Below are 26,477 nucleotides of genomic sequence, written 5' to 3' on the forward strand. Positions count from 1 at the left end.
TAATAATTTTTAGAGGATAAATAGTGAAACACATTTTAAATTTCCATTCTTAATGTTCATCGTTACTTACCAGAAAGTGCCTTAATAATACAATAGTCATGCTGGTGATGTTAGTAATATCAAAATCACACAAAAGCACCTTTTAACAGAACAACAACAATAATAATAATAATAATAATAATAATAATAATAACTAGACGTGCCACTTTTTAACTGTGGGAGGTTATGGCTGCGTAACAAGGAGCCCCGCTTTGATACAACTCGCATGAGAGAGGGGGGGTGGGGGGAAGAGTCGGTGGTTGGGATGGGGTGGGGACCAGTACAAGACCCAAGTGGACAGGGTGGGGAGAGAGAGTTGGAGGGGTTTGGGGGGGAGAGTTGGAGGTTGGGGGAGAGAGAGTTGGATGTTGGGGGAGAGAGTCAGATGTTGGGGGGGTGGGGGAGAGAGTCGGATGTTGAGGGGATGGGAGAGTTGGAGGGGTTGGGGGAGGGAGAGAGAGTTTGAGGGGTTGTGGGTGGGGAGAGAGAGTTGGAGGGGTTGTGGGGGGGGGGGAGAGAGAGTTGGAGGTTGGGGGTCAGAGAGTTGGGAGAAGGGAGTTGGGCTATACACTGCCCCCTGCTTTGATACAACGCGGCTTTGATCAGACCTGTGACCCATGATGTCCTCTTTATAAAACTGAATTCAAAATTGTATTGAAAAAAAGAGGGGCAATACCCCTGGAGCTCACCTGGTAGAATAATGATACTGAAGAGGAATCCAACGTGGGACAGAATCAGCAAAATGTACCAATGTTATAGCAAATACCTATTTTGGGGAACAAGCCGCCTCACCCGCCCTCCATAAACCCCCTGAGATCCCGATTTTTTTATATATAGCATGAACAAACTTCGGTACATCACGGGTGATGAGCGTTGAAATCATGTTTCATCAAAATTGTGCATGTAGTTTCGGCGAAGAAAGCAAATACATATTTTGGGGGCAACCCCCCCCTCCTTTACATTCCCTTCGACCCCGAATTTTAATGGTGTGAACAAACTTTGGTACATGGACGTTAAAGATCCTACGGTGTCCTTCACAAAAAGTAGGCGAGCAATTGCTGGCACCATGGCCAAAATCGAAATTCCTGCCCTCACTACTTTGTCGAGCGTCAGCCTTAACCAGCTGGTTCATTAAAGACTTGGGCCTAAAACTTCCTCCGGCCAACCCCACAAGAATGTGGGAAAAATAGGGGCGGTTAAAAGAAGAAGAAGAAGAAGTTATTTTAATAATATGGTCAGTTTTTATGATCATTGGTCAAATCAAAATGTGTCGAATACAAACTTCACAATCAAATGTAGTACCTTTTCTGTATGAAACGAAAACACCACCCAAGAAAACTCGTGTGCAAGCTCGTGATATAATCAATCAAGCTCGTGATATAATCAATCAAGCTAGTCATATAATCCTGTCTCCTGGTAAGTGTGCAGCTCATGTTTCGGTAAAATATTCACATGGACGCTCGAACATGCTCCAATGAAAGTATAAATTATTTAAGAGGCATTATAAAAAACAGCATAGTTTCAACAATCTGTGAACAACAAGATGCCCTCCCGCCACCACCAGCAACTGTTACCATGTATTGGTGCATTTTTAACATGTCCAGGTTGCGTATTTATCTCCCCTCCAGGGTACCACGGAAGAATTTTTATAGCTTGTGGCCACATTATAGCAGTACTCAATGGGCTACTGTATTCACTGATGAAATTGGATGACCCTTGTCGTTGCCAATGCTGAAAATAACGTTGCGTCTCATCTGCACAAATCAACCATGTGACACCTCATCCTTCTCCCCTTGAAGGGGACTTAACACCTGGTGTACTATGATGCACAGTCCTGGATGAAGACCATTTGGTGGCTGAAATGTTGGATCTGAGCCTTGCTAGTTGGTCGCACTTTCATTTTTGAACAATGCTAAGGTATCAATAGGTATGTACATGGTGCATAAGGGAAGGGGGTGGGAGATAAAAAAGTCACCATATTAGTTTGCTCCGCACTCGAGTGCTCCGCACGCATGCGCAGAAACCCGAGGAGACGCCAGCATTCGGGGCATCAGAAAGTACATGTTCTGCGGTACATCCGGTTTGTAAACTCCCAATAGCTCACCAAGCTGCTGATACAAGCTGAAATACGTGTAAAAACTACATGAGAGAAAGGGCTGTGCCTCAGCACAACGAAACACTTGAAGAACTTTCTCAGCTCACCGAACGGGCAGCTGCTCATGTTGCAAACTCACGACCATCATGTGGACCAGTACAAGACCCAAGTGGATGGGTGTTTGCTGTACAAACCCCCGATGGATCACTACCAGTGAATGGACTGTGTATCTGGATTAGTTGCTTCTTCACACCGGTCGGAAGGACATATCTGGGGCTTGTGAATGTACAGTGCAAGTTTAAATTGATAATATTTACTATTAATTATGTTTGGTGGGAGGGGGGGGATTTGGAGGTGGGAGCTGCAGGAGCTGTGAGGGCTGTTATCAATACAAGGAGTCCTCTTTATACACTTATTCGACCAACACTTTTTCACATCAACGCTTTTTAAGAACTTACACCAGTTTCCGGTGAACGTGTCGTCATTTTCCTGTGAACGCTTTTTCATATTGGCAATTTTTTTAAAAAAAACTTCTCCCCAGAAATAAACTGCGCCATAACCTCTCTGTTCTCGCTTTCGTGACCCTTGGAATGTCAGAGAAGCGTAAGATGCCACTAATACGAGCAAGTGATGTTAGGGTTCGCCATTATAGAGAGAGGGAAAACTCTCGCAAATTGGATGTTCGCTATACTTTTACTTAAGCGGTCTAGGATCGAGATGATACTCGAGCACAAGGCAAGAATTTTCGAACACGTGAAGGGATCTGCGCCGATGAAGTCGAATGCAATTGCGATGGAAAGGAGTGGAGTGATTGATGAGATGGAACAAACATTTGATTTTGTGGCTCGAGGACCAGATAACAGAATCGGCATGTTTTGATGTTTATATCATATACTGTTATGCGCATGAAGGTACAATGACTGTTTCTGTGGGATTTGTTGCCATGTCTGGTCTTGGTTTTCGATGTCATTTCTTCAACGATCCTGGTCCAGGATTTGACCATTTGATCTCTTGATCTCTTGATATCTCTCTCTCTCTCTCTCCCACTGTGTGGTGTCTCACTGCTAGCACTGATGTTGAACTAAATTCAGGTTTTTGGGTTTTTTTTTTGACGGATCCAGTTCGAGGTTCAGGTCCTCAAAAATTTACTGGTGAAGAAGAAGAAGAAGACTGTCTGGACCACTCTTCTTCCCTTCTTTAAGCATCAGGAAACCCCATCAACTTCAACAAGAAAAGGAACCTTGCCAGCCATGCATGAAACCAGGCAGATATCAGACGAAGTGGCAGCGAGCTCTGCCTCATTGTCTTAGTAATCTCTCTAATGGTCACCCAAACCTCTCAGGTAACGACATGCATTGTAAACACACCGCTATTTTTGCTCAGTACAGTATACGTATTTATGTGCAGTAATTGATTAAAATAAGCATTTATCCATGTTCTCCATTTACTTATTTAGTTACTGTCATTAGTATTAACTTGTTCATACATAGATTTATGTTCTGGATGAAGTTATGTCGTTCATATTCAGCTTAGTTAGCTTGGGATGACCAAAAATTACTGCCCAGGAACACATCCTCAGTTTGTAACATTATGCCAACTAGCATAACCCGCGCTCTGCGCGACATGTTGGGGTGAGTGTGTTTGAGAAAGGAACTGATGCAGAGTATCAGTGGTAATTTTACTTTAATGCAGTAAGTGGAATACGATTTCACCGTTTCAGAACCATTTTATTTACTTTTTTTGTACCATGCCCCTCATATGGTCTTTGAGATAATGCAAGCCGAATATCACGTTACTCGAGCGCAGAACAAAGTCGAATATAGCGCGACACGAAACCACAAACTCGGAAATAATATTTAAGATGGGAAGAAGGTTTTCGATTTACACTTTTTTGCACAACACTCGACTTTGTAATCTTTGTAATTTGTAATGTACTTTGTAATTTGACTTGTAATTTGACTTTGTAATTGACTTTGTAATCTGAGCGTTAAGCGAGGACTCCCGGTATATTGTTTGTTTGGTTCTGGGTCCATAAAATAAATTATACTAGATTTTTGCATCTATTGCTTAAAGTTGAAGTGTGTGTGTGTGTGTGTGTGTGTGTGTTTGTGTGTGTGTGTGTGTGTGTGTGTGTGTGTGTGTGTGTGTGTGTGTGTGATTTTTAAATATATATATATATATATATATATATATATATATATATATATATATATATATATATATATATATATTCACTGCGGCCACTAATTGTATTCACAGGAAATTAGAGGAAATCAACAACTCTTCATCTTATCCACAGATATTTGTCATATTTCTATATTTTTGTGAGTCCGATTTGCATTCACGAACACATCACTTATGGTTTACCATATTGAAATTGCCACTCGTTTGTCTAAATGCTGAAAATGATGTTTGGAAGACAGTTTGAATTACACATTTCACACTTGTAACTGTGCCCAGCGAGCAGAACCGTGGCACTGTAAATGCACAACACAGAGCATGCGCAAAAGGCCTCATTTAGCATTAATAAGTCATTTTCAAAGTCGCGTGTTGGTTCACCCTGTTTGTTTGTATACAGACAGCAGTCTATGATCGAGGAACTACCGAATTTAAATTGAATGTTATATTTTGAACACTGTGGAACACAAATCGGAACATGAATCAGAACACCAACCTGTAGTTTAGCAGTACTTTGGCTCTGAATTTGGCAAATTGTATGGAATCTCGTCCTGAGCGCCCATGTGCAGAGAGGAGTAAGGTCATTGTTTTAATCTCTCTGCCTATCTGGCAGTCAACCAAAATTGAAAATCATTCTAAACAGGAAGCTTTCTCTTTTTAGGGATGTCAGAAAGGACACAAACAACAGGCACGAATAACTTAATGTTCAAGAACATGATGTAAAAGGCAGTCAATCAACGGTGGTAAACTTACGAAAAAAATGTCCCCCCCCCTCCCACTCCCGGTAGCCTTAAAGACTTTTATTTTATATCAATTGAATTATATACTTTTACACTATACAAATTGCCTTGTTGGCACTTACAAAAACCTTCAGCTTAGGCTGTACTTGGACCCAATATTATGCCATTTTACGCCATCTCGACCAATAAAAGTTGCTGCTCGTTCTCTTAGTGTCAAGGAATATAGAGTCAGATAAAAATCGAGGCTCGTAGGAAGTATAGATTGCGCTCGGAAACACAAAACAAGAGTTGAAAAGATCCTTCCCAAGTCTTCTTTCTCAAGACTGTGTGGTGTTAAGTGTTCAATGAACTTTCTAGTTGTTTTTGTATCATCATTCAACCGTGCTGACATATATTTATTTAAAAAAAAAAACTTAAAATAAAATTGTGAATTATTAATTGGATAAATCACACTAGAGGGTAAGTCCCAAAAAACAGAACCTGTAGTATGTGATATAAAATCCTCATTTATCACTCAAATAGCACAATGTTTGGCACAGGTTACCTTGAATAGACCAGGACCGACTGTGCTTAAATCAGGTGCTCCAAATATTTGCCATGGTGCTGCAAGCACACTTGGATTCGATGAGAAAAATGGTTGACCACCCCTGATGCATTCCACTGGAGGAATTAAGGGAATTTTATCGAGAATTGTTCCTTTGAGTTCTTCAATGGATTGTGGCCTTTGTCTGTCGATGTTGTCCTTCAGGATAGCCCCAAAGATAGAAATCTGGCAGTGACAGATCTGGTGAATGTGGGGCCCATTCATCATCAAGTCTTCGTCACCAAAAGGGTGTGTTGAGCTAGTTTGGTGAATCATTTAAAGTGTGGGGAGTGGCTCCATCCTGTTGACACCACCGTTCCTCTCTCCTCGTCCCCCGGGACTGCCGAGGGCCCTCCAAAACTTCCCAAGAACTTGGATGTAACGTTTTGTATTGACAGTCAATGCCTTGCCTGTGTCTTTCTCAAAGCAGAAAGAGCCGAATATTGCATGTATACTGATTGCAAGCCATGCAGTACATTTTTTCTGAGTGGAAAGGTCACTCGAGCACTAGGTCGGGGGGTGGAGGGTGTCTAACCTGCAATATACGCAGTTACTTGAGTTGACATGCCCAGAAAGAATGAAATGCACCTAATCAGAAAACCATACATTGTCAAGGAAGTTGGCTTTTCTTCAATGTTGTCTGCAAACCACTGGAATAGTCATTCTTTTCTGCAGTTAGGGGCTGCAGTGAATTTGCCTTCAATATGAATTCTGTATGGATACAGTTTCACATCGTGGACGAGACTTCTTCTCACCGATTCACGTTAAATTCAAAGATCTCGACTCCAATGCCTGAGAGTTTTCGTCAGGCTTCTGCCCACTGAATTATGAAGGTCATTGTTCTCAGGAGACCTTACATTTTGAGGACGTCCCAAATGTGTTGGTCCTCCAGCACTTTTACTGTTGAGATTTGCGACAGTGCCTTTTTCTCTGAATTTTTTGACCGAGAGAAATATCCTTGACTTGCCTGGCACAGTTTAAGTTCCAAACTCAGGATTAAACTCAATTTGAGTCTTCTTGTAGGAGTCCATTTTCAGAAGAAGAAAAAAATCTCCACAGAACAAGTATTTTGCCTTATGGTCTCTTTTAAAAGGGAAGAATCGTTGCCAACTTTCATATTCGTCTTGTGGTTCACTTTTCTTCAATCATGTGAAAAAAAAAACAAGAGGTTGTCATTAGTAAGACAGAATATATCAAACAAAAGGTGGGTTCCATTTCTTTTTTTTTTAAGTTCATTAAACAGCTGGTCTGACTCCGCTGCCAAATGTAACCTGAAAAAAATAAAATAAAATAATCACACATCCACCATTTTGCGAAGGCGCATAGGCCTCAGGCCTCGTGTCAGCCCATGGCTCAATGCAATTGGAATTATCCGAGCTATATAATCACGATATATTATATATGCACATCAGCAGTAGTCATGTTTTTGTTTCATGTACGTAACCCTGGCTATTTTTTTAGTATTTTCGGGAATGATCAGGGCAGCAGTTTACCCATCCCGTCTATGGCCTATACACCACCTAGATAAAGGGATGAGCTATTTGTGTAATTGGTTCACGAGTCAGTAAGTGACCACTATATTCGTTATTGGTATGTGTCTGTATGTCTGTCTGTCTGTCTGTCCCGAGCATAGCTCCGTGGGTTTTGATCCGATCCTGATAAAAGTTGGGTGGGAGGTTTATATCATGATCTAGTTGTGTTTTCCTGGGAATGGGCATGGTGCGCCTATTATGGGCGGAGCCACGCCCAAAAAACGTGTTTTTAGGGGTAGCCGGTTTCAAGTTACATCTTCTCCGAGGGGTTTGTCGAATCTGACAGGGGTTTCGGTATTTGGTTAGCCCAATGGCACCTGCATAGCCCCACGGAGCTCGATTTTTCATTTTCATCCCAAGGTCAAGGTCACAATACAAGGTCACGAACTTAGAAAATTGTGAATTTTGACATAAAAATCCATCTTCTCTGAGGGGGTTTGTCGAATCTGGCAGGAGTTTCGGTATTTGGTTAGCCCAATGGCACCTGCATAGCCCCACGGAGCTCGATTTTTCATTTTCGTCCCAAGGTCAAGGTCACAAACTTAGAAAATTGCGAATTTTGACATAAAAATCATACGACCGCCCAAACTTTGAGAGCTTGGATGACAATATTTTTTATGCATAATCTCGAGGTCATTCCCCACCTAAAGTCCTGAAACCATTTTTCTCTATCTCGAACACCTTTCACGTGGCGCCCCCTCCAAGTTTGTTTTTACGCTGATTTCATCAAAGTATCGATAATCTGAGGAGTGCGAAATGCCATATAGCCTATATGACGTTATATTGTTCCTGGAATGTTCCGGAGGAAGTTTTGCACCAAAGGTCATAATCCTTGACCTTTGACCTTTAAAGTTCACAAAGGTCAAATTTTCAAAGTTGTGGGAATCGAACCGGGTTTTTGACCTTCTTCGACGAACTAACTCCATGAAGCTATAGCATGTATCCTGTTTCCTTATTTTAATGTCCACAACATCGTTTTGTGACCTTTAAAGGTTATGCAAAGGTCAAATTTTTTCAGTTGTTGAACGAAACTGGGTTTTCGGCATTTTGCAGCGAATAACCTGTCACTCGTACCACATCATGTTGATCATTTTTATAACTTGGTCAAAAATTATCACATTGTCTCATCCTTGACTTCTGAAACAATCTACATCGTCAAATACCGCTCGTGAACCATCGTCATCTTCAGACTTGTAAATTATGGTTTTTGTAAGTAATTTTGGTTTTAGCCTGAGTTTTCAAGGCCGATTTAGTGTGAAAATACAGAGAGATCGCCTGTCATAAGCATTAGGCATGTTTTTGCTCCATGTGTGTCATCCGGGTTGCAGCAGTCCATCATCTCTCCACTGCCTAAATAAAGGGATGAGCAATTTGTACAATAAATGAAGGTTTTTGTGCATAATTTCGGTCTTTGGCGGTTTTCGAGGCTGGATAGTGTGAAAAAAAAGGGTCGCCCGTAATTTTGACGGGCTTTTCTGCTGGTTTTTTTCATCGTTCAAGTATTGGTATACTGTACCTGTATCTCCTGCTTAACGAAGGGGTTACATACATTTATGCGAACCTTTGTTAAGTGGTGGATACCTGTATTTAATATTGTCCACTGTTCCAGTCTGTGTTATGATTGAAAGGTGTTGGGCTCAACGTCATATTTTTACAAAACCAAAAATCAGTCAGATCAATGAGACAATGTTCTTGGTTCAATACTGGAAGACATACAGGTGAAATTCCTGAGAACGAGATGACGTTACAATGAAAATGACAAGGTGAAAATGACACAGACAATGGTTCAAGCTTTATATAAGCTTTTCATTTGCTTGCTAAAATTAAGACAATAAAGTAGAAGAGGAAGATGATCAGCAACTCTTGTTTCAGGATATAACAAATGTTCTCTGTGGGTCAGATGTGGAAAAAACAAGACTACCGCTTGCCAAAACGCCAGTGATGTGCCGATCACGCCCTATACCTTGTTGTGACCAGTGATACAGAAGAAGCTCTACGTTCATCTTTTGAGCATTCAATAGGGTCTCTCGATGCAGCAACATTTGGTAAATGCCAGGTAATGTGGAACGAATAGAGCAGAAGTAAACAAGCATGTGAATCGATCAACACAACCCTCGAACATCTATTGTAGTACCAAATGCTACATCTTGGAATTGTCCACCAGGCCATGGAATAACTGACAAAGTCGAGAGTGGAGCAGTAGGAATGACTCAAGTCTTATATGATGGGCTGTTGCTGCCACGGTTTAAATTAGTAGAGGGGAATGTGGGAATGTCATCGCAAAATCTTTGGGAATGTCAAGGCAAAATCGATTTCCGTTTTATTTTCACGTGGAAGATCTTTCAGAATGCCTGTTGTTGGCTTAATGGCTCGAGTGGTGGGCTTGGAATCCTAGAGTCCTGAGTTCAAATCCTGCTTGGCTGTTGAATTAATACCAGGTGGGGTTGACTCAGCCTGTCATCCTTCAGAGGTCGGCAAAATGAGTGCCAGCATGCTGGTATCCTGTGTCGGAGTGGCGACCCGTCCAGGATTGTACCTGATAGCCAAGGAGACTGCTTAGGCAGCACCAACGCTCTGCACAGAGAATAGTCCCCAATGGATGGATGGATCTTTCAGAAAAGAAACCTCAATTTCAGCAAGTGTGGGCTCACTGTAGTGAACACTTTCTTGTCTACAACCTTCCCTTCCCACACATCCTGTCATTCCCATGCCATGTCTGCCTGCCCCCCCAACACACAACCTCCTGCTCCCCACCCACACCCCATCTCTTTCAGCTACGGTTCTTTCCCCCTCCATAACAGTGACTCACCAATGTTCAAGGTCTCCAATGTAATGTTACCAATTGCTTCAGGTTACTGCTGCAGCTCTGGGCCTCGTAGACTTAACAGAAACATTGTTCTCACATGATGTATCCGATTCCTCTGTTTTGACAGGATTGCACCCCCACCCCTCAACCCTTGAACCCCCCCCCCCTCCCCACCCATACTGGTAGTAGAGTTACTGTTTTTGTCAAGAATTCCATTCCTCACTATATATTGACTATAGTAGCCCCTCGTAGCCCACTATAATTCCACTGGTTGCACATTTATCTCCACAAACACCTAAAGTTTATCCATGTGGTGTATCGCTCACCAAATAATGAGGGCTAAATATTTTCCTCTTTCTGAGAACACAGATCCACAAGGAACTAGCTCTCCTAACTCACTCTTCATTATCTGTGATGGCAATTTCAACTGCCACCATTCAAGTTGGCTCGGAGGAGTCTCCACAGCATTGCTGTTAAGTCCTTCTGCAATTCCATGGGTCTGATTACTCTGATCCAATGTAAAAACTTTGCAACCTGCAGCTCCAGTAATGGTACATCCATGATTCTGAACCTGGAATGACAAACTTTCCATCCAACCTCTCCTGCTTTATGTACAACCATCCAACTTGCTCCATCATGTTCATCCAAACATGCAACTTCCATAACAAATTTTCCATCCAACCATCTAACCTCCATCTTTACCTATTGGCTCTTTTGACCATGGTCTTGTGATAGCCCATATCTCTGTTGCTATTGTTAGAGAGTGATCACAATGCTGCAGAATATGGCTGTTTGCAGATGCCTTCTGGCAGGGATTACAATCTGCCCTTTCACAATAACATTGAGCTGTCATCTCTATTGCATTTGATATGGATTACACCTGGCAAAACTTTCATAAAGGTCTCCCCTTTCTCACGCACTGGTGTATCCATCCCATCTCTGGCTATCATATCCGTACCCTGGTATGCTGAATCTTGTGACAAAACAGTTGTGGTCAAGCATCATGCTTTCTGAAAATGGAAGGCTAACCCGATGGCAACTTTAGGTTACTCTGTAAGTAACCACTCTGACGATAACTAATGTGTGTCCATCCTTATGCATGCCAGAAAACAATCTCGCTAAACTCACCAACCAGTCTCCTTGCTTAAAGGAATGGTTGACAACAACAACAGAACGGTACCCATAGAATTTAATAAACAGTCTTCATTTTGATTTTAAAAATCACACATTCTTTGGTACACATTTGCTTCACATGATGCAAGATCACCATGGAAAGTTTCAGATGGACATCCTTAATGTCATCCATCTGATTGAGGTCCGAGCACATGCTTCATATGTTGCCACTGCAGGCACACTTTGACTCGACAGAAAGAATTGCTTATTACCCCGACACATTCGGCTGCAGGGAATGAATGGATTTTGTCAGGAATTGCTGTTTTCAGATCATCTATGGATTGTAGCCTTCCTCGGACACGTTGTCCTGAAGCATCTAACCCTGAACTCGTTTTTTGAGTCTTCTTGAAGGGTTTCGTTCTTAGGTACGGTGGACTTTGACTGAAGACGATTTTTCTTTAGTTCTTCACGACATGTTGAAAAAAGTGGGCCTATCTTGACTCAGTATAAATCTGCTGACTATAGACGAACTCCATTTTGCACACCCACAAAAACTAAGAGGATATCATTCATTAGAGGTAAGGTTGGTACCGTTGTTTTGTGGCTTGAGGTCACCTTGTACCTTGTCACCTCAAGTCCATTTCTGGTATATGCTCCCCTTCCATCCCCTCCTCCATCTCAAACTGCAGAGACTTTGCTCGAGACGAGCGAGCAGAATTTTGCAACAATGTTTGCCTCCAAATGTCGTGGAATTGTTGTCTTAGCTCCTCATGCGTACTGCCGACTGGACTGTCGGTGTACGTCAGTGGAACGGAATTATTTCCTCTCCTCTCCTTCCACAAGCCTTGACCATGTGTTAAAATCCTTTTTAAAATATGCCCGTGTTCTCAAATGCTGCTCTTGCTTCTTCTCTGTCTGTGCTCTTCAGCCTGTCCTCCTTTGGCCACCACGTTTGCCTGAAAGTTAGCAAACACCAATCAGAGTGACAAAAAGGGTGCAAAAACAGCTCGATGACAAACTGATTTAAAGCAGAAATAAGCAAAATGATGAAATCCATAATCACTGCAGACCTCTTCTTTCCTGTTTTCAAACGGCTTCATCAGTGACCATCAGTTGGGATTCCGTCCCAGTCAATCAACTTTGACCATGCTGCTATTTCTCTCTCAGCAATGGTCAGAGGCCCCAAATCTCACACAAGAGGTTAGGACTGTATCCTTTTTTTTTTTTTGTATACCTTGTCGAGGCTCGTATGAGAGCTAACACACAACTCACAGCAAGGGAGCATGAGACAAGAGGGGCGGGAGTGGAAGGGACAAAACAGTGGAGAACAGACACATTAGGTGAACTGTGGAAGGGAGAGGGATGGGGATGGGACGGGGAACATGGCGAAGAGAAGATGGACATTACAGGGACTTTCAGGAAGGAAAGCAGGAGAATTGAAGGAAGTGGGCTTGGGTGGATTATCGGGGGTAGAAAAGATCGAGGATTTGGATGGGGGAAGATAAGAGGTGGTGGTGAACAGCTGTTTTGAAAGCCTGGAGGGAAGAATGGGAAAGAATAGAGTGAGGAAGTTCATTCCAAAGGCGGGAAAAAAGAGGAATGAAAGAGTGAAGATGAGCAGTGATTCGTGATTTTGGTAGTTTTACCAGAAGGGGGTTGTTGGCGGACCTTGAGTGCCCTGTGGAAATGTGGTGGGGACAAATCGCAGAGAGAGCAGGGGGGGCAAGGCTGGAGAGGAGTCGGTAGAAGACAGAAAGACCACCGACCAACCTGCGGTGATTGAGTGAGAGGCCCAAAGACTCAGCTTCATTGCGGGAGATGCCGATGATCTTAAATGCCCTGGTTTCGACAGCGTGAAGCCGAGAAAGGTGGGAGGCAGGAGCACCAGCCCAGAGGGGAGAGCAGTACTCCATCAGGCTACGGACAAAAGCTTTGTAAGTGGTCAGGAGCTCAAGAGGGCTGAGGAAGGACTTTGCACGACGGAGGATTCCCAGTCGGCGACTGGCTTTTGTTCATATAGCAGGTAATTGAGACAGTCTGACATCCTGCTCTGGTTGCCAAGCTCGTTGCTTTCATAGTCCATACCTGGCTTTTGCTTTTCTTACACTCACAGAGTAAACTGGTTACTATCAACAGAATTTTTTTTCTTCTCTCTCAGTAGAGGCTGGAATGACCCGAGCAAGTGTTTTGGGTCCAGTCTTGTTCTTAATATAAACGAACAACATCCACAATGCTTTGGGAAACAGTCCATACCTCTTTTTCATTCCTCCACATCGTGCCATAACACCATCCCATCATCAAGGAGACAGCCGCCGCACGACTCTCTGCTATCTGGAATCTGATTGGATGCTGGTGTGGCAAATTAAACAAGTCCTTCAATCCGAGAAACTCATTGTCTTCGAGTCTCTTCATCTTCAAATTAATAAAGTATTTCCATGGTCATCCTCTGGAAGTCTCCTGAACTTCCTGGCCTCACCATCAATGACAAAGAGCTAAAGTGACCTCCAAAAGCAGCCACAGACTGGGCATCCTCCATTGTTCCAAGTCATTACTTCGAAAGTCAGTATTACTCACAGCCTGCAAGACCTTTGCACATAAGCAATTTAATGGAATACTGCTCTTCCTTTTATCTGCAGTGCTGGCATCGTTGCTTCACAAATGCCTCTTGGATTCTGTATAATCTACAGCTCTCAATATTACTATCATCTCCCATGATGAGGCAGAAGCACAAGGCCTGCCGCCATCACATTGCACACAGGTTTGTGGCCTCCCGATATTTAAGCTTATCGCCTCTCCTCTAGTCCTGCTCCCTCACTCTCTCAGTCCTCCCCAACTCCTTCAGCATCCAAATGTTATTCCAGTAACTCCATACCAGTTAAAAGAGATGGTTCAATCCAACTTCTCCATCCAGAGCGTCAAGATGGCAGTTCACCTGGCAGTACACCAGGTGTACCACCAGGTGCCAGGTGGCATATCATGTCAATCACCCCCCTTTCCCTCCTCACAGCTTTTTCTCCCAACTTTAAACCTTCCTAATGCAACCGACACTAACACTTCCTTTCTCACAGGTTACTGTGTTTCTTCCCTCTCCTCTTTTCCTGTTCATTCATTCTCTTCCTTGTTCCATCCACATATTTCCCCACTGCCCTAACATTGCCGCTTTTTACCTCCACCACTGAGAGTGGAAGGAGGTTGTTTTCACGTCTGTCTGTCTGTCTGTCAGTAGGATATCTCAAAAAGTTGTAGACGGATTCAGATAAAAGTTGGTTGGACATGTTGAGTGTGCGACGAGAGTTGATTGAATAGATTTTGGTGAGCATCCGCATCCGGATACTAGAATTTTTAAAGTGATTCTTCACCATTGAGAGACGGGGCCAAAAAGATATACAACACGATATTTCAAAAAGTTGGAGAGTGATTACGACAAAACGTGGTGTACGAGTTGGAAAGGTGACAAGAACAAGCTGATTACATTTTGGTTCACGTCCGGATGTAGATCCACCCTGTCAATGGGGTACAAAACGTAAATTATTCAACCTGGCGGAGGGATGCACTCCACCGAGTGCCGTTCTGGCTTGTCCTCACGTTTCTCTTTCATGAGCCGAGACATTGCATACAAAAATTAGAACATAGAAACGTACGTGAATGCATCGATGGATATGCCTCTGTCAGTTGTTCGATGTCAACCCACTGTGACGTACGATCTCGATTTAAGGTCGCGTTAAAAATTAGTTCATCTTTGTATTACAGTTCATATTTTTGACAAGTTTGGTTGAAATACCTTCAGTGGTTCACAAGTTATCAAGGTAACAAAGGTCTTCAATTAAAGATTGTGGGGGGGGGGGGGTATGGGGGATCAAATTACAAATTTGTGTGTGGTAAGGTTTGGAATCACTAGTTCAACACTCTTCCAGCGAGTACAATATTGATTCTTGATTCTAGTTACAATTGCCTTTCCAGGATCAGTTGGATGAAAACTGGCGAGTGATGTGACCTTGACCTTTTGACCTCATAAAAGAAAATAACAGGTTTCTAGCTTGCGATGACCTCTATCAGGTGGTTACGTTTCATGAATATCCGAGTAAAATTTTGACCTGTAAGCAATTGACAGACAAACAGAGAGACAGAACAACAGACCAGACCAACCAATATATTTGCGAATGTTAGATTTTGCAAGTGACAAACAGACCCAAATGCAATAACCTTTGGCAAAGGTAAAAAAAAAACAAATTATTGTTTGTTTGCGGAAACTACGAAAGTATGCAAATGAAAAATTGTTTTTCTATAGTTATATTTAATGCTCACTTTGAAAACAATATTTTAGTGTAACCCACACTTTAATTCAGGTAAATGAAAAGAATAACTCACAAGCGCACTCTCAAGTAGAAATGCTTCTTTGCATTCCTGTATGTAATCTTCTCATAGCTCGCTGTGGTCTTCTCATCAGTCGACATGACAGCGGCTTGGGAAGAGATGACACACAAACATGTGTTGAGATGATCGACTATTTTCCACTGATAAATAGAAATAATGTTTTGTACAGATTATCACTTTATTCAAAACGAATCCTAATAGTTTTGCGTCTCGAAAATTTTTCATTTCATGACACCCGAGTACTTAGAAAGCGCCTTAATTGCACGACCCCAATTCGCCTGTCTACGGGTTTATATGCCAATTATTCCACACGGTGTGGAGTTCCCGTTCCTTGATGACCAAACACATGTTCATCAACAAAAAAAAAACAAAAAAAAACAGGGGATTTATTACAAAAGAAAATTGGGTGGGGAAGAAAGAGGATAAACACGACGGCACATGCGGAAAAACAAGCTGAATTAAATGACTATTAAAATAACCCATGTGCCATCGGAACCATGACGAAACTTAAACAAATATTGCCTTATCTCATTCATGTGGGGAGGATGAGACACAGTAGGTTGACAAGACAAAATAATCTGTGGCGTAAGCCCTGCTCGTGCAGGGTCTTATCGCCGATCGGGCCTGGCACGCCGCGGTCTTGGGGTGACTTGATTTTGCAGCTCCTTCCTCCGGACTTTGGCACCATGTACCCAGAACAGCTAACACTGCATGGAGCCCAGACCACGAATCACCTCCAGAGAGCACACGCACAGCTCAGCACCAGAGAGCTTCCGGATTAGCACACAAACTCCAACGTGAACAACCACGCCAACTCCAAATCAATAAGTACCACATACAAACTACGAAGCATGAAGCACCATTCATTAACTTACGTGCACCACCAAACTCTCACTTTTATGAGTTCTGCTGGGGTGGAATGGACCCCTGTGGTGCGTACAATGTCTAGTGTTGGCTTAATGGTTAGGGTGGTGGGCTTGGGATCCTAGGATCCTGAGTTCAAATCCTGCTTGGCTGTTGAATGAATACCAGGTGGGGTTGACTCTGCCTGTCATCCTTCTGAAGATGGCAAAATGAGTGCCAGCTTGCTGGTATCCTGTGTCGGAATGGCGACCTATCCAGGATTGTGCCCAATAGACCAGGAGACTGCTTAGGCAGCTCTGCACAGAATATGGTCCTAATGGATGAATGGTGCGTACAGATTGGGCAACAAGGAATCCTCGCTGGCTCACACTGATTAGGAGGGGATTCTTTCATCACATGCCCCATCCAAAACCCTTGGGTGCGACGGAAAATCAGCAAACTGTCGTGTCTTTGGGAGGGCGGTGTTGAATGGAAAAAAATACACCAAGACAGATGTACACGGGGATGTGAGAGAGGGAGAGAGGGAGAGAGATCGGTCTGACAAAGACATTTTGGTGGGAAGACAAGAGCTCACTATTCACTACTTGACACTGCCATTTTAATTACAGTAGTTACATAACACTTAAATACTAACATGCACAAGCAAATCACAATTCCAATCTATCCCCATTTACCCTTGAGACCAGATCCACAACAATATGAAAAACTTGAGATAACTTGAGATTTGGGTAATGGATGAACTTGAGAAAACTTGAGATTTGGGTAATAGATGAACTTGAGAAACGAAGCCCACAAAAAAAGTATGGTCTTCCAGGAGTTCTTTCCCAAAAAAAAGACGAAGCTCCGGACGAGAAAGGAGATGTGCAGAGAAGGCACATTTGAAGAACCAATTGTTGACATTTCTAAAGACGTTGAGGTAGGTGTGCATAACTGGATATTAGACTCAACTCTTGAAAATTTAAAAGCAAGATTCGAGAAAAATGGGAAATTCTATATGGACCTGGTCTGTTTGGCCCCTTGTATAGTTTGGAGAGATGAAGACATCTTTACCTTGTGATGCACATTAAAAGCTGTCTGAAGCACTTACGATGTTTGATGAGCAAGTAATCAAAGACCAGTTAAAATCAGCACTTGTAAGTTTGGCAAATCACTTGGACTCACTGAATAGTTCACTACCCGAGGAATACATCTTGAGCAGCCAAGAGGAGAGTGTCAATAATACAGACATGAGAATTATGGAAACCTGTGAGTTAGAGTAGCACGAAAAGCACTGTGTGTGTGTGTAAACGATGCCACAACTGTGCGGTGTGTTCACCTTCCAGTGTAGCACTACAACTTGTTCAGTGAGGCATTCATAAACATACAGTGGGCTGCAAAAGTACGAGTCCAGTAGGAAGTATATTAATTGAGTCGTGATAAAATAAATCATTGTAATCCTACGATTAATTTGTAATTGGTCATTGGCTTTGACACCAATACAAATTGTTATTACCGACCCCAGGCATCAAAAAGCTTCAGGTGGTGGACAAAAAAAAAAAATGGAAACACCAAAATAAAGTCACTTAATAGGGCGTTGGGCAACCACATGCGGCCAGTACGCGCTGTGGCATAGAGTCCACCACCGTCCTCAATTATGCAGCAGAGATGCGGCACCATTCTTCTATGACAAAGTCAATCAACTCACACCTGTTTGATGGAGGTGGAAAATGCTGTCTCAGGCGTCATTCCGGAATATCCCATAAATGCTCAATTGGGTTCAGATTTAGTGACTGCGAAGGCCAAGCCATGCGTTTCCATTTTTGTCCACTACCTGTATATCGAACAGTTTCAAATGGAGCACCTCGCTGCCATTGGAACATTTAAATTGCATCAGATGTGGCAATAAGTGTGAATTGTTGCTCCCAGCTTGCCAGCTCGATGAAAGAAGATGCCATTTGCTTTTTTGCTGGTAATTCAAAGGAGAAAAGGGGATTTCCACTAAAAAAAGTAGTTCCGTTGGACGCTGTTATTCGCGGGGGGTACGTTCCTGAAAAATGCCGCGAATGTCGGGCATTCTTAAAATATCCATATATTTTTTTTTAACATTGTCTGTGCTCGTGGAAGAACGATTACACAACAAATCAGGACACAACATAACAAAGGGAACAGTAGGAGTAAGGGGACACACCAACGGCAGGGTGGAGAGAGAAAGTAGTCTGAGATGGACAAACAAGGGATGCAGATAACGATGAGGGGTAAGGGAGAACACAAAGGGTGGACAATATGGATACATAAGCAAAATTGTGTTTGATCAGTTTGTGATTTTATCACAGTCTGAGTAGAGGGAAGAGGCTGCTGCCTGTCTGTCAGAAGGATGAGAGATGTCACAGCAGAGAGTGGAGTTATCAAAGAGATTATAGGATGGGGGCCTTGAACACTGCCTTGGGGTACAGAGAGAGAGAGACACACACACACACACACACACACACACACACACACAAAGAGAGAAAGAGAGAAAGAGAGAAAGAGAGAAAGAGAGAAAGAGAGAAAGAGAGAAAGAGAGAAAGAGAGAAAGAGAGAAAGAGAGAAAGAGAGAAAGAGAGAAAGAGAGAAAGAGAGAAAGAGAGAAAGAGAGAAAGAGAGAGAGAGAGAGAGAGAGAGAGAGAGAGAGAAAGAGAGAAAGAGAGAAAGAGAGAAAAAGAGAAAGAGAGAAAGAGAGAGAGAGAAAGAGAGAAAGAGAGAAAGAGAGAAAGAGAGAAAGAGAGAAAGAGAGAAAGAGAGAAAGAGAGAGAGAGAGAAAGAGAGAAAGAGAGAGAGAGAGAGAGAGAGAGAGAGAGAGAGAGAGAGAGAGAGAGAGAGAGAGAGAGAGAGAGAGAGAGAGAGAGAGAGAGAGAGAGAGAGAGAGAGAGAGAGAGAGAGAGAGAGAGAGAGAGAGAGAGAGAGAGAGAGAGAGAGAGCCCTGATCTCATGTCTGATATCGAGGGCCTCCACCATTGTTGGGAGAGTAGAAGCAGCATCTCCAAAGTAGAGTGACCAGGTCTGAATCCAAATCGATGATCTGAGATGAGGCTGTTGGAGAAAAAGGAATGATTTTATGTCAACTGTGATGATGGATTCCATGACCTTGCTGATGTATGGAAGTAACATAATTGGGCTCCAGTTAATGGGATCCATCTTTGCACCTTTTTATAGTAATGCTGTGATGTTGGCTGATTTCCAATTTCCCAGGTGGATATAGGAGACAGGTCGTGAAGTGTTAAAAACAAAACAAAAAAGAAACCGCGAACACGCGAAGTGTGAATGTCGAAGCAGGTCCCACTTTACGACTCGCAGATACGTGAATCGCGGGGTCCGACAGCATTTCGTGACATTCTGTCAAAATAACATCAAGAAATGAATGTAAAATGTGTCAATGACTTGAAATTATACAACATATATATATATATATATATATGAAAAATGTTAAGACAAAAATATATAATATGTCAGTTGGAAATGTGTCTGTTATATGAAATATTTATTTGAAAATATTAAAAGGCATGGATTGCATGAACGTGCCTGTGACTGTGATATGACAGATAGGGCAATGGAGTTATTTACAGATATAATCAACATGTCTGTGACGGTAATTTGACAGATATTTGAAATGAGAGTATTATGAACCACAGAACAGAAATCGGAGTCTCCATCCATACCCCGTTTAGAATCCGAAACGGGCACAGGCAACTTGTTGGGATGAAACCAAAAGCACTTTGAAGGGATTTCCATGAGCATTTAAGGATATACCAACACGTATTATAATAGGAAAAAAAAATCAAATCTGTCTTCACGTGAAATCAATAACTAAATCAGTGCGACCTCGTTTTGCCTCGAGAACGACCTCAACTCCATTTGGGATTGATTTAATGAGTTTATGGACAATGTTCGAGTCAATCTTTTCCCAACATTATTGTAACGAACTCTCGAGTCTAGAACATCTTCAGACTGTTCACATAAATTTTATCTTTCTCTCAAATGTCTCCACCCTTCATTTATTCTCAGACAAAGCGTCAGTCAATACTGTGACGTTCACGGGACTTGAACAGTCCCGCCAACGTAGAATGAGGCGAAACGATGGAGGCGGTTTATTTGTTTATAACCCAAACATGGCGGTTCTAATCGCTCTACCGCAAACGGGACGAGGAAGGTGGCACGAGTCCCTTTTTACTGAGTTGATGATGTTTATTTGTTTTTATTATTACCAGAAATAACAAGACTCGGCAAGAAGAGGGGTCCGGGGCGATTCGACGGGATGGTGTGGGATCGGGCGTGGGGAAAACACAGACAATTCCAATGAATATACAGTTCTCAATCCCTCCAAGGCGCCAAGCACACACACACACACACACACACACACACACACACACACACACACACACACACACACACACACACACACACACACACACACACACCGTAGCTATTTCTGGTGGTCAGGCTGGACCGTGGTGTGGACGCAACTGTCCCTGGATCGGCGCCGGACGAGCCGGCCTTGCTCTCGTCAGGGGGACAGGAGAAACCGCGGTGCTGTCGACCTCCTGGTCTTGGCCCAAGTCCGCTCACAGCCGCCGGGGAACCAGTTCTGGCGCCAAGTTGCGAGCAGGAGAGGGAGGCAGGTCCGCCCGCCGCCCGACCCCGCACTCCGAGTCAGCAGAACCCCAGAGCCAACCAAGGCGAGGCACGAGGCTCGGCAAGGCTCCCAGACACGATCAAGAACACGATCGACTCAGCACAACAACCAGGACGCTCTCTGCCGCCACAGCTTCCACACCAAAAAAAACCACGATCTTTTGGTTGTAATCTTCTTCCTCTTCCTTTTCGACCCCGAACAGAACCTTTTTATCCTTGGTCCTCATCACTTCAATCGAGCCGTTTATTGGCCCACCGCCATCGCCTTCCGCCAATCGTGATCACGGGGCGGAGCCATCCGCTGCACTGTCCTGTGACGTCACGGCCAGTCTCCAGAGAATACCAAAAGGGGTTTACGCAGACACACTTACCCTATCCCGTGTCCCTATCTAATTACGTGACATTTATCATTTCCCCCTTGAAGAAATGAACATTTACTAGACAACTTATCACCACTGAATTGCTACTTATTACATCAAGATCCTGGTAAACTCGAACAGCATGGCATACCTAATTAAACATCCTAATTACCCTTTGAATGCATACCCCCCCCTCAAACGTAACAATACTAACGCTAATAAATTAAATAATACGAACACATATCTTCAAGATTATGACAAATCCGTGTTTGAAATCTTGATTTGAGAAAGATTGCCATCGATTTAAGTGGACTCGGACTTTTGCACCTCACTCTCGGTCTAACATACAAATACCTATTAACACTTTCAACTCTGGTGGTACAGGAAATAAGTTTTTCAACATTCAAACATGTCAAGAACAGACTGAGGAGTACCCCGAGTGCTGACCATTTGGCAGCATTTATTTTAATGGCCGTTGAAGAAGACATTATGCCTGGTGTTGGCTTAATGGTTAAGGTGGTGGGCTTGGGATCCTGAGTTCCAATCCCCCCTGGCTGTTGAATTAATACCAGGTGGGGTTGACTGCCTGCCATCCTTCCGAGGTCGGCAAAATGAGTGCCAACTTGCTGGTATCCTGCGTCGGAGTTGTGACCCATCCAGGATTGTGCCCGACAGCCAAGGAGACCGCTTAGGCAGCACCAACGCTCTGCACAGAGTATGGTCCCAACGGAACGGAAGAAGACATTTTGTATCATATGCAATGATTCATAATGTGTGTTTGAAAAGTTAATTGTCACATGAGGAGTTATATCCACACTAACCTGACAATTGAATTGTTTTTATTTTCAGATGACGTCATAAATACTGATTTTGAGTTGAGTGTATGTGCACGGTGTTCAAGATTAATTTTTGTTTAATTGATGTTTTCAGTTGCTTTGGAAATAAGCACTACATGCAATTATACAGTAAGCAGTATTTACAAATACACTTCGTAAAACGATTATAAAATCACGAGTTCTTGGTAATCTGTCTATAAATGACCAAAACAAAGGAACTGGAGAGTCCATGGAACACCTTACACCGTGCATTCTTGAGCAAAAAAGGACACGGCTCTTTATTTATGTGCAGTCCAAGCTCTCTCGGCCGAGGGGAAATTTTGCGAGTGCCAATTTTGATTGGTCGAGATGACGGAAAATGCTGTAATATTTTGTCCAAGTACTGCGAAACAAAAGGTTTTTGAAAGTGTCAATAAGGCGATTTGTGTTCTCCAGTGTTCAAGTTTATAATTCAATTGAAATAAAATAAAGATTTTAAAGATTGCAGAAGAAAAAAAAAACTTTTCAGAAGTTTACCACCGTTGATTCGGCGTCTTCTACACCACCTGATTTAACACATGACATTAGTTCTTCGTGCCTGTTGTTTGTGTCCTTTATGATGTCTTTAAAAACAGTAAGTTTTCCGTTTGGAATAATTAGATCCTCGTGGAGGATCTCCAAGTCTTAATCACATTGTTGTTCTTCATCTTCTTCTTGGGGACCTTTTTGTTTCACAGCCTACAGTTTTCATCGAAACTTCCTGAAACTTGGCGTACATATGTAAAAATACCCTGCGCAGACAGTAACCATCTCTGATTTTGAAAATTTCTCCTAGAAAAAAAAGTTATGACGTCAAAATATCTCCGCTAATGGAAATGGCCTAAAAAAATTATCTCCGAAACGAGGCAAGCTATTTGAATTCTGTTTGCGGGAATCGAACAGGGCATTAGCAGAGATTAATTTCCGCACATATGATACATCACTATGACGTCATATAAATTTTTATGACGTAATTCCTATTTTTTGTTTCACAACCCAGAGTTTTCATCGGATCTTCGTGAAACTCGCCATGTATATGCAGAAAGCCCACGCGCAGGCAGTAACCATCTCCGATTTTGGAAATTCTTCCGAGAAAAAAAGTTGACGTCATAATATCGCCGCTAACGGAAATCGCCGATACCATTATCTCCGAAACTGGGCAAGCTGTTTGAATTTTGTTTGCGGGAATCAAGCCGGGCATTAGCACAGATAATTTATCGCAAACCTGATACATCACAATGACGTCATATTCGTTTTTATGACGTCATCAAGAGGACGAGGATCTTGGCTCATTTGAGCTCGTTTTAAATTTTGTCTGACTGCCAGACAGGCAAACAGAGTAAAAAATACCTCACCCCCTCTCCGCACGTGCGATCGGCACGAAATACCGTACAATTTGTCAAATTCAGAACCAAAGTACTGCTAAACTGCAGGTTCATGTTCCGATTCGAGTTCAAAATACTAGTACAACATTCAATACAACGGATAACATTCGTGGTGAAGAAGCATTGTCAGCGTCAAGACAACAGAAATCTCCCACGTGGAACTTTTGCGCATATTTGATGCACGTGTTTACCCCCGTTGCCCTCGCGCTTAATGGCGAATTTGCTTTCACGAAATCGCCGCTTCTCTTACAGGAAATCCCAGAGCACACACAGCTCGCTTGTTCCGTCTCGCGATTTGAATAATACCTGATATTGCAGAGGAGTCGTACAGCCGGCAATCGAAGTCCCTGGTTTATTTTCCTCTTCCAACCGATATATTTTAGAAGCGTCCGCAATTCTTCAGAACTACAAGGGAGCCCGTTCCTCCCAAGCGTCTTCTTTTCACCTTCCGAACACGTTTAATGAAAATTTCGACGGAGCAGACAGAGCACGCCGTGATCGAGACGAATCTCCACGGGCGAAGTCGCGCATTACAATCATACGCGATGGTCGTTTTTTTTTTAACGTAGTATCGAACGTCGAAGCTCTATCAAGAAAAATATAGAGAAATATGAAATAAAACTTACAGATCATAATGTTGAAAAACCTTAATGCACCATTTATAACCCCCTGATGTAGGTTGCGTCACTTCCGTTGCTGCACAGAGACGTCCACCAGGTAGGTTCCAGTCGATATATCGTTGACGCGTTAATTATTATTTTCTTTTAACAATGCTTTGTATTGCTTTCAAGAAATGCCATGAAACGAGTGTGTGTTGTTATGATCGCTTCCACATCGCTTGGCTCTGAAACATTGGATGTACTGTTGTGTGTGGAAGATGAGATGTGGAAGATTATATAACTACCTATCAATGGTATCTCATGCCAAAACAGACTTTGCATCATTGTTACCTTCAAACGTGATCGTACTGCAACAATATCACGAGGAATCACAAAGAAACGAGACCCAGGTGGAGGTCGTTCAGCCCATCATGCCGACGCCGCATCAACACCACACGAATTTATCAACACAAGATGAAATTAGAAAATGAAAAAAAAAATAAAACATTTCCCCCCTTTTCAGGGGAAGGGGTATGGACTTGGGTAAAAAAAAAAAAAAAACACATACACATACATACACATATACATATATATACACACACATACACATATACATACACATATACATACACATACACACACACATACACACACACATACACACACATACACACACATACACATACACATACACATACACATACACATACACATACACATACACATACACATACATACACACACATACACACATATACATACACATACACACACATATACATACACATACATACACACACATATACATACACATACACACACATATACATACACTTACATACACACACATATACATCCACATACACACACATACACACACATACACATACATATACATACACATACACACACATACACATACATATACATACACATACACATACACATACACATATACATACACACATACACATATACATACACACATACACACACATACACACACATACACACACATACACACACATACACACACATACACACACATACATACAGATATACATATAGATGCACACATACATACACATACACACACCTTCACACACATCCACACACATACACACACATACACACACATACATACACATATACATATATATATACACACATACATATATATATATATATATATATATATATATATATATATATATATATATATATATATATATATATATATATATATACACACACATACACACACATACACACACATACACACACATACACACACATACACACACATATACACACATACATATTGTTACGGCTGTGGAAATTCGCAATACACCATAAAGGGTCCTTAGATCAGTTATGACGATAAGTAATTGTATAGTTAGATTTCCCCACCGTTGTTTAGAGGGAATTTCCGTGTTCACAGGGCTGTGATCCTTTGAGTTAGCCGTTTTTCTTTCGCTATCGTTATTTTGGACCGTCCGAAAACGTCAAACGAAGGCCCCGTGGAAGACCTACAGCAACGCGTGAGTTTTCCCACCGTTTTGCGCCGCCAACGCTGGCACGAGAAGCGGCGAAGAGCTCGCTCGCGATTGGTGGACACGGGGCGTGAGGCAGTCGGGAGGGGGAACGCCCCTTTTTGAGGAGCTTCTCGAAAGAGCTCAAAGGGAGGCGGAGCTGAAAAGGGGGTGGAGCGAAGGGGCGGAGCCCCGTGCTATATAAGGTGGACCGCACGTGGGGCTCGCTCTCCTCTCCTCTTCGTGCTGGATTGCTCTGCTTCCTCTTCGTCGACGCTCTCTGCTTCTTCTTCGTCGACGTCATCCGCTCTCTGAATCGTCGAGGTCGTCTTCTCCCTCTGGGCACCAAGTCTTGAGGGTTGCGAGCGGTGGTCAAGGGTCGAGGCGCGCACGAGAGGAGAGTGCCGGAGAGGGCTCCGGTAACCTGCTACGGTCTCGCGGGACCCGTTCGGTCTCCCAGGTCCCGTGTCATAAAGACCCAAGTGGTCCAGCCTGACCCCCTTGTCTGTGAGGGGGGTCTTTTCTTGTGTTTCTTTGGGGTTTTTGAATGAATGTTGTCGTGGCGCCGTCCTGTCAAGTAAAACTGCTTAAGTGACTGTACATTTATTCATTATATTCGGTCGTAGTGCTTGCCCTTGCTTTTGCTTGCCTGCTTTTGTTTCTATTTGTCTGTATACGTGCTTGCCTGTTGTTCCTATTCGCCTGCTTATATGTTGTATAATAAATGTCCTTATGTGAAATGTATCCCGTTCGTCATCTCCTTCCCCATTGAAAGTG

General features: G+C 42.7%; 2 protein-coding genes across 7 annotated transcripts in view; one reads left to right on the forward strand and one right to left on the reverse strand.

Annotated features, from left to right (window-relative positions):
• RPP14 (ribonuclease P/MRP subunit p14) overlaps positions 1 to 24,081 on the reverse strand; it is a 34,951-nt gene extending 10,870 nt beyond the window's left edge. For 4 of the 5 annotated variants that reach the window (XM_085898396.1, XM_085898395.1, XM_085898394.1 and 1 more), the window contains exons 1-2: positions 23,876 to 24,081; positions 15,455 to 15,548 (exon numbers count right to left, since the gene is read on the reverse strand). In XM_085898396.1, coding sequence (XP_085754522.1) covers positions 15,455 to 15,540 — 86 coding nt within the window. In that variant the 5' untranslated portion in view covers positions 15,541 to 15,548; positions 23,876 to 24,081. Of the gene's footprint in view, positions 1 to 15,454; positions 15,549 to 19,294; positions 19,373 to 19,485; positions 19,676 to 23,875 lie in introns of all 5 variants that reach the window. The other variant, XM_085898397.1, reaches the window with a different exon arrangement.
• The window catches only part of LOC147018594 (splicing factor 45-like), a 63,920-nt gene continuing 61,471 nt past the window's right edge, over positions 24,029 to 26,477 (forward strand). The window contains exon 1 of one of the 2 annotated variants that reach the window (XM_085898391.1): positions 24,029 to 24,286. The gene's annotated coding sequence lies outside the window, so the exon portion shown is untranslated. Of the gene's footprint in view, positions 24,287 to 24,524; positions 24,579 to 26,477 lie in introns of those variants that run through there. The other variant, XM_085898392.1, reaches the window with a different exon arrangement.

Source organism: Eptatretus burgeri, chromosome 10, assembly GCF_056783735.1.
Source record: "Eptatretus burgeri isolate ZD-2024b chromosome 10, Ebu_testis_v1, whole genome shotgun sequence".
Lineage (NCBI taxonomy): Eukaryota > Metazoa > Chordata > Myxini > Myxiniformes > Myxinidae > Eptatretus > Eptatretus burgeri.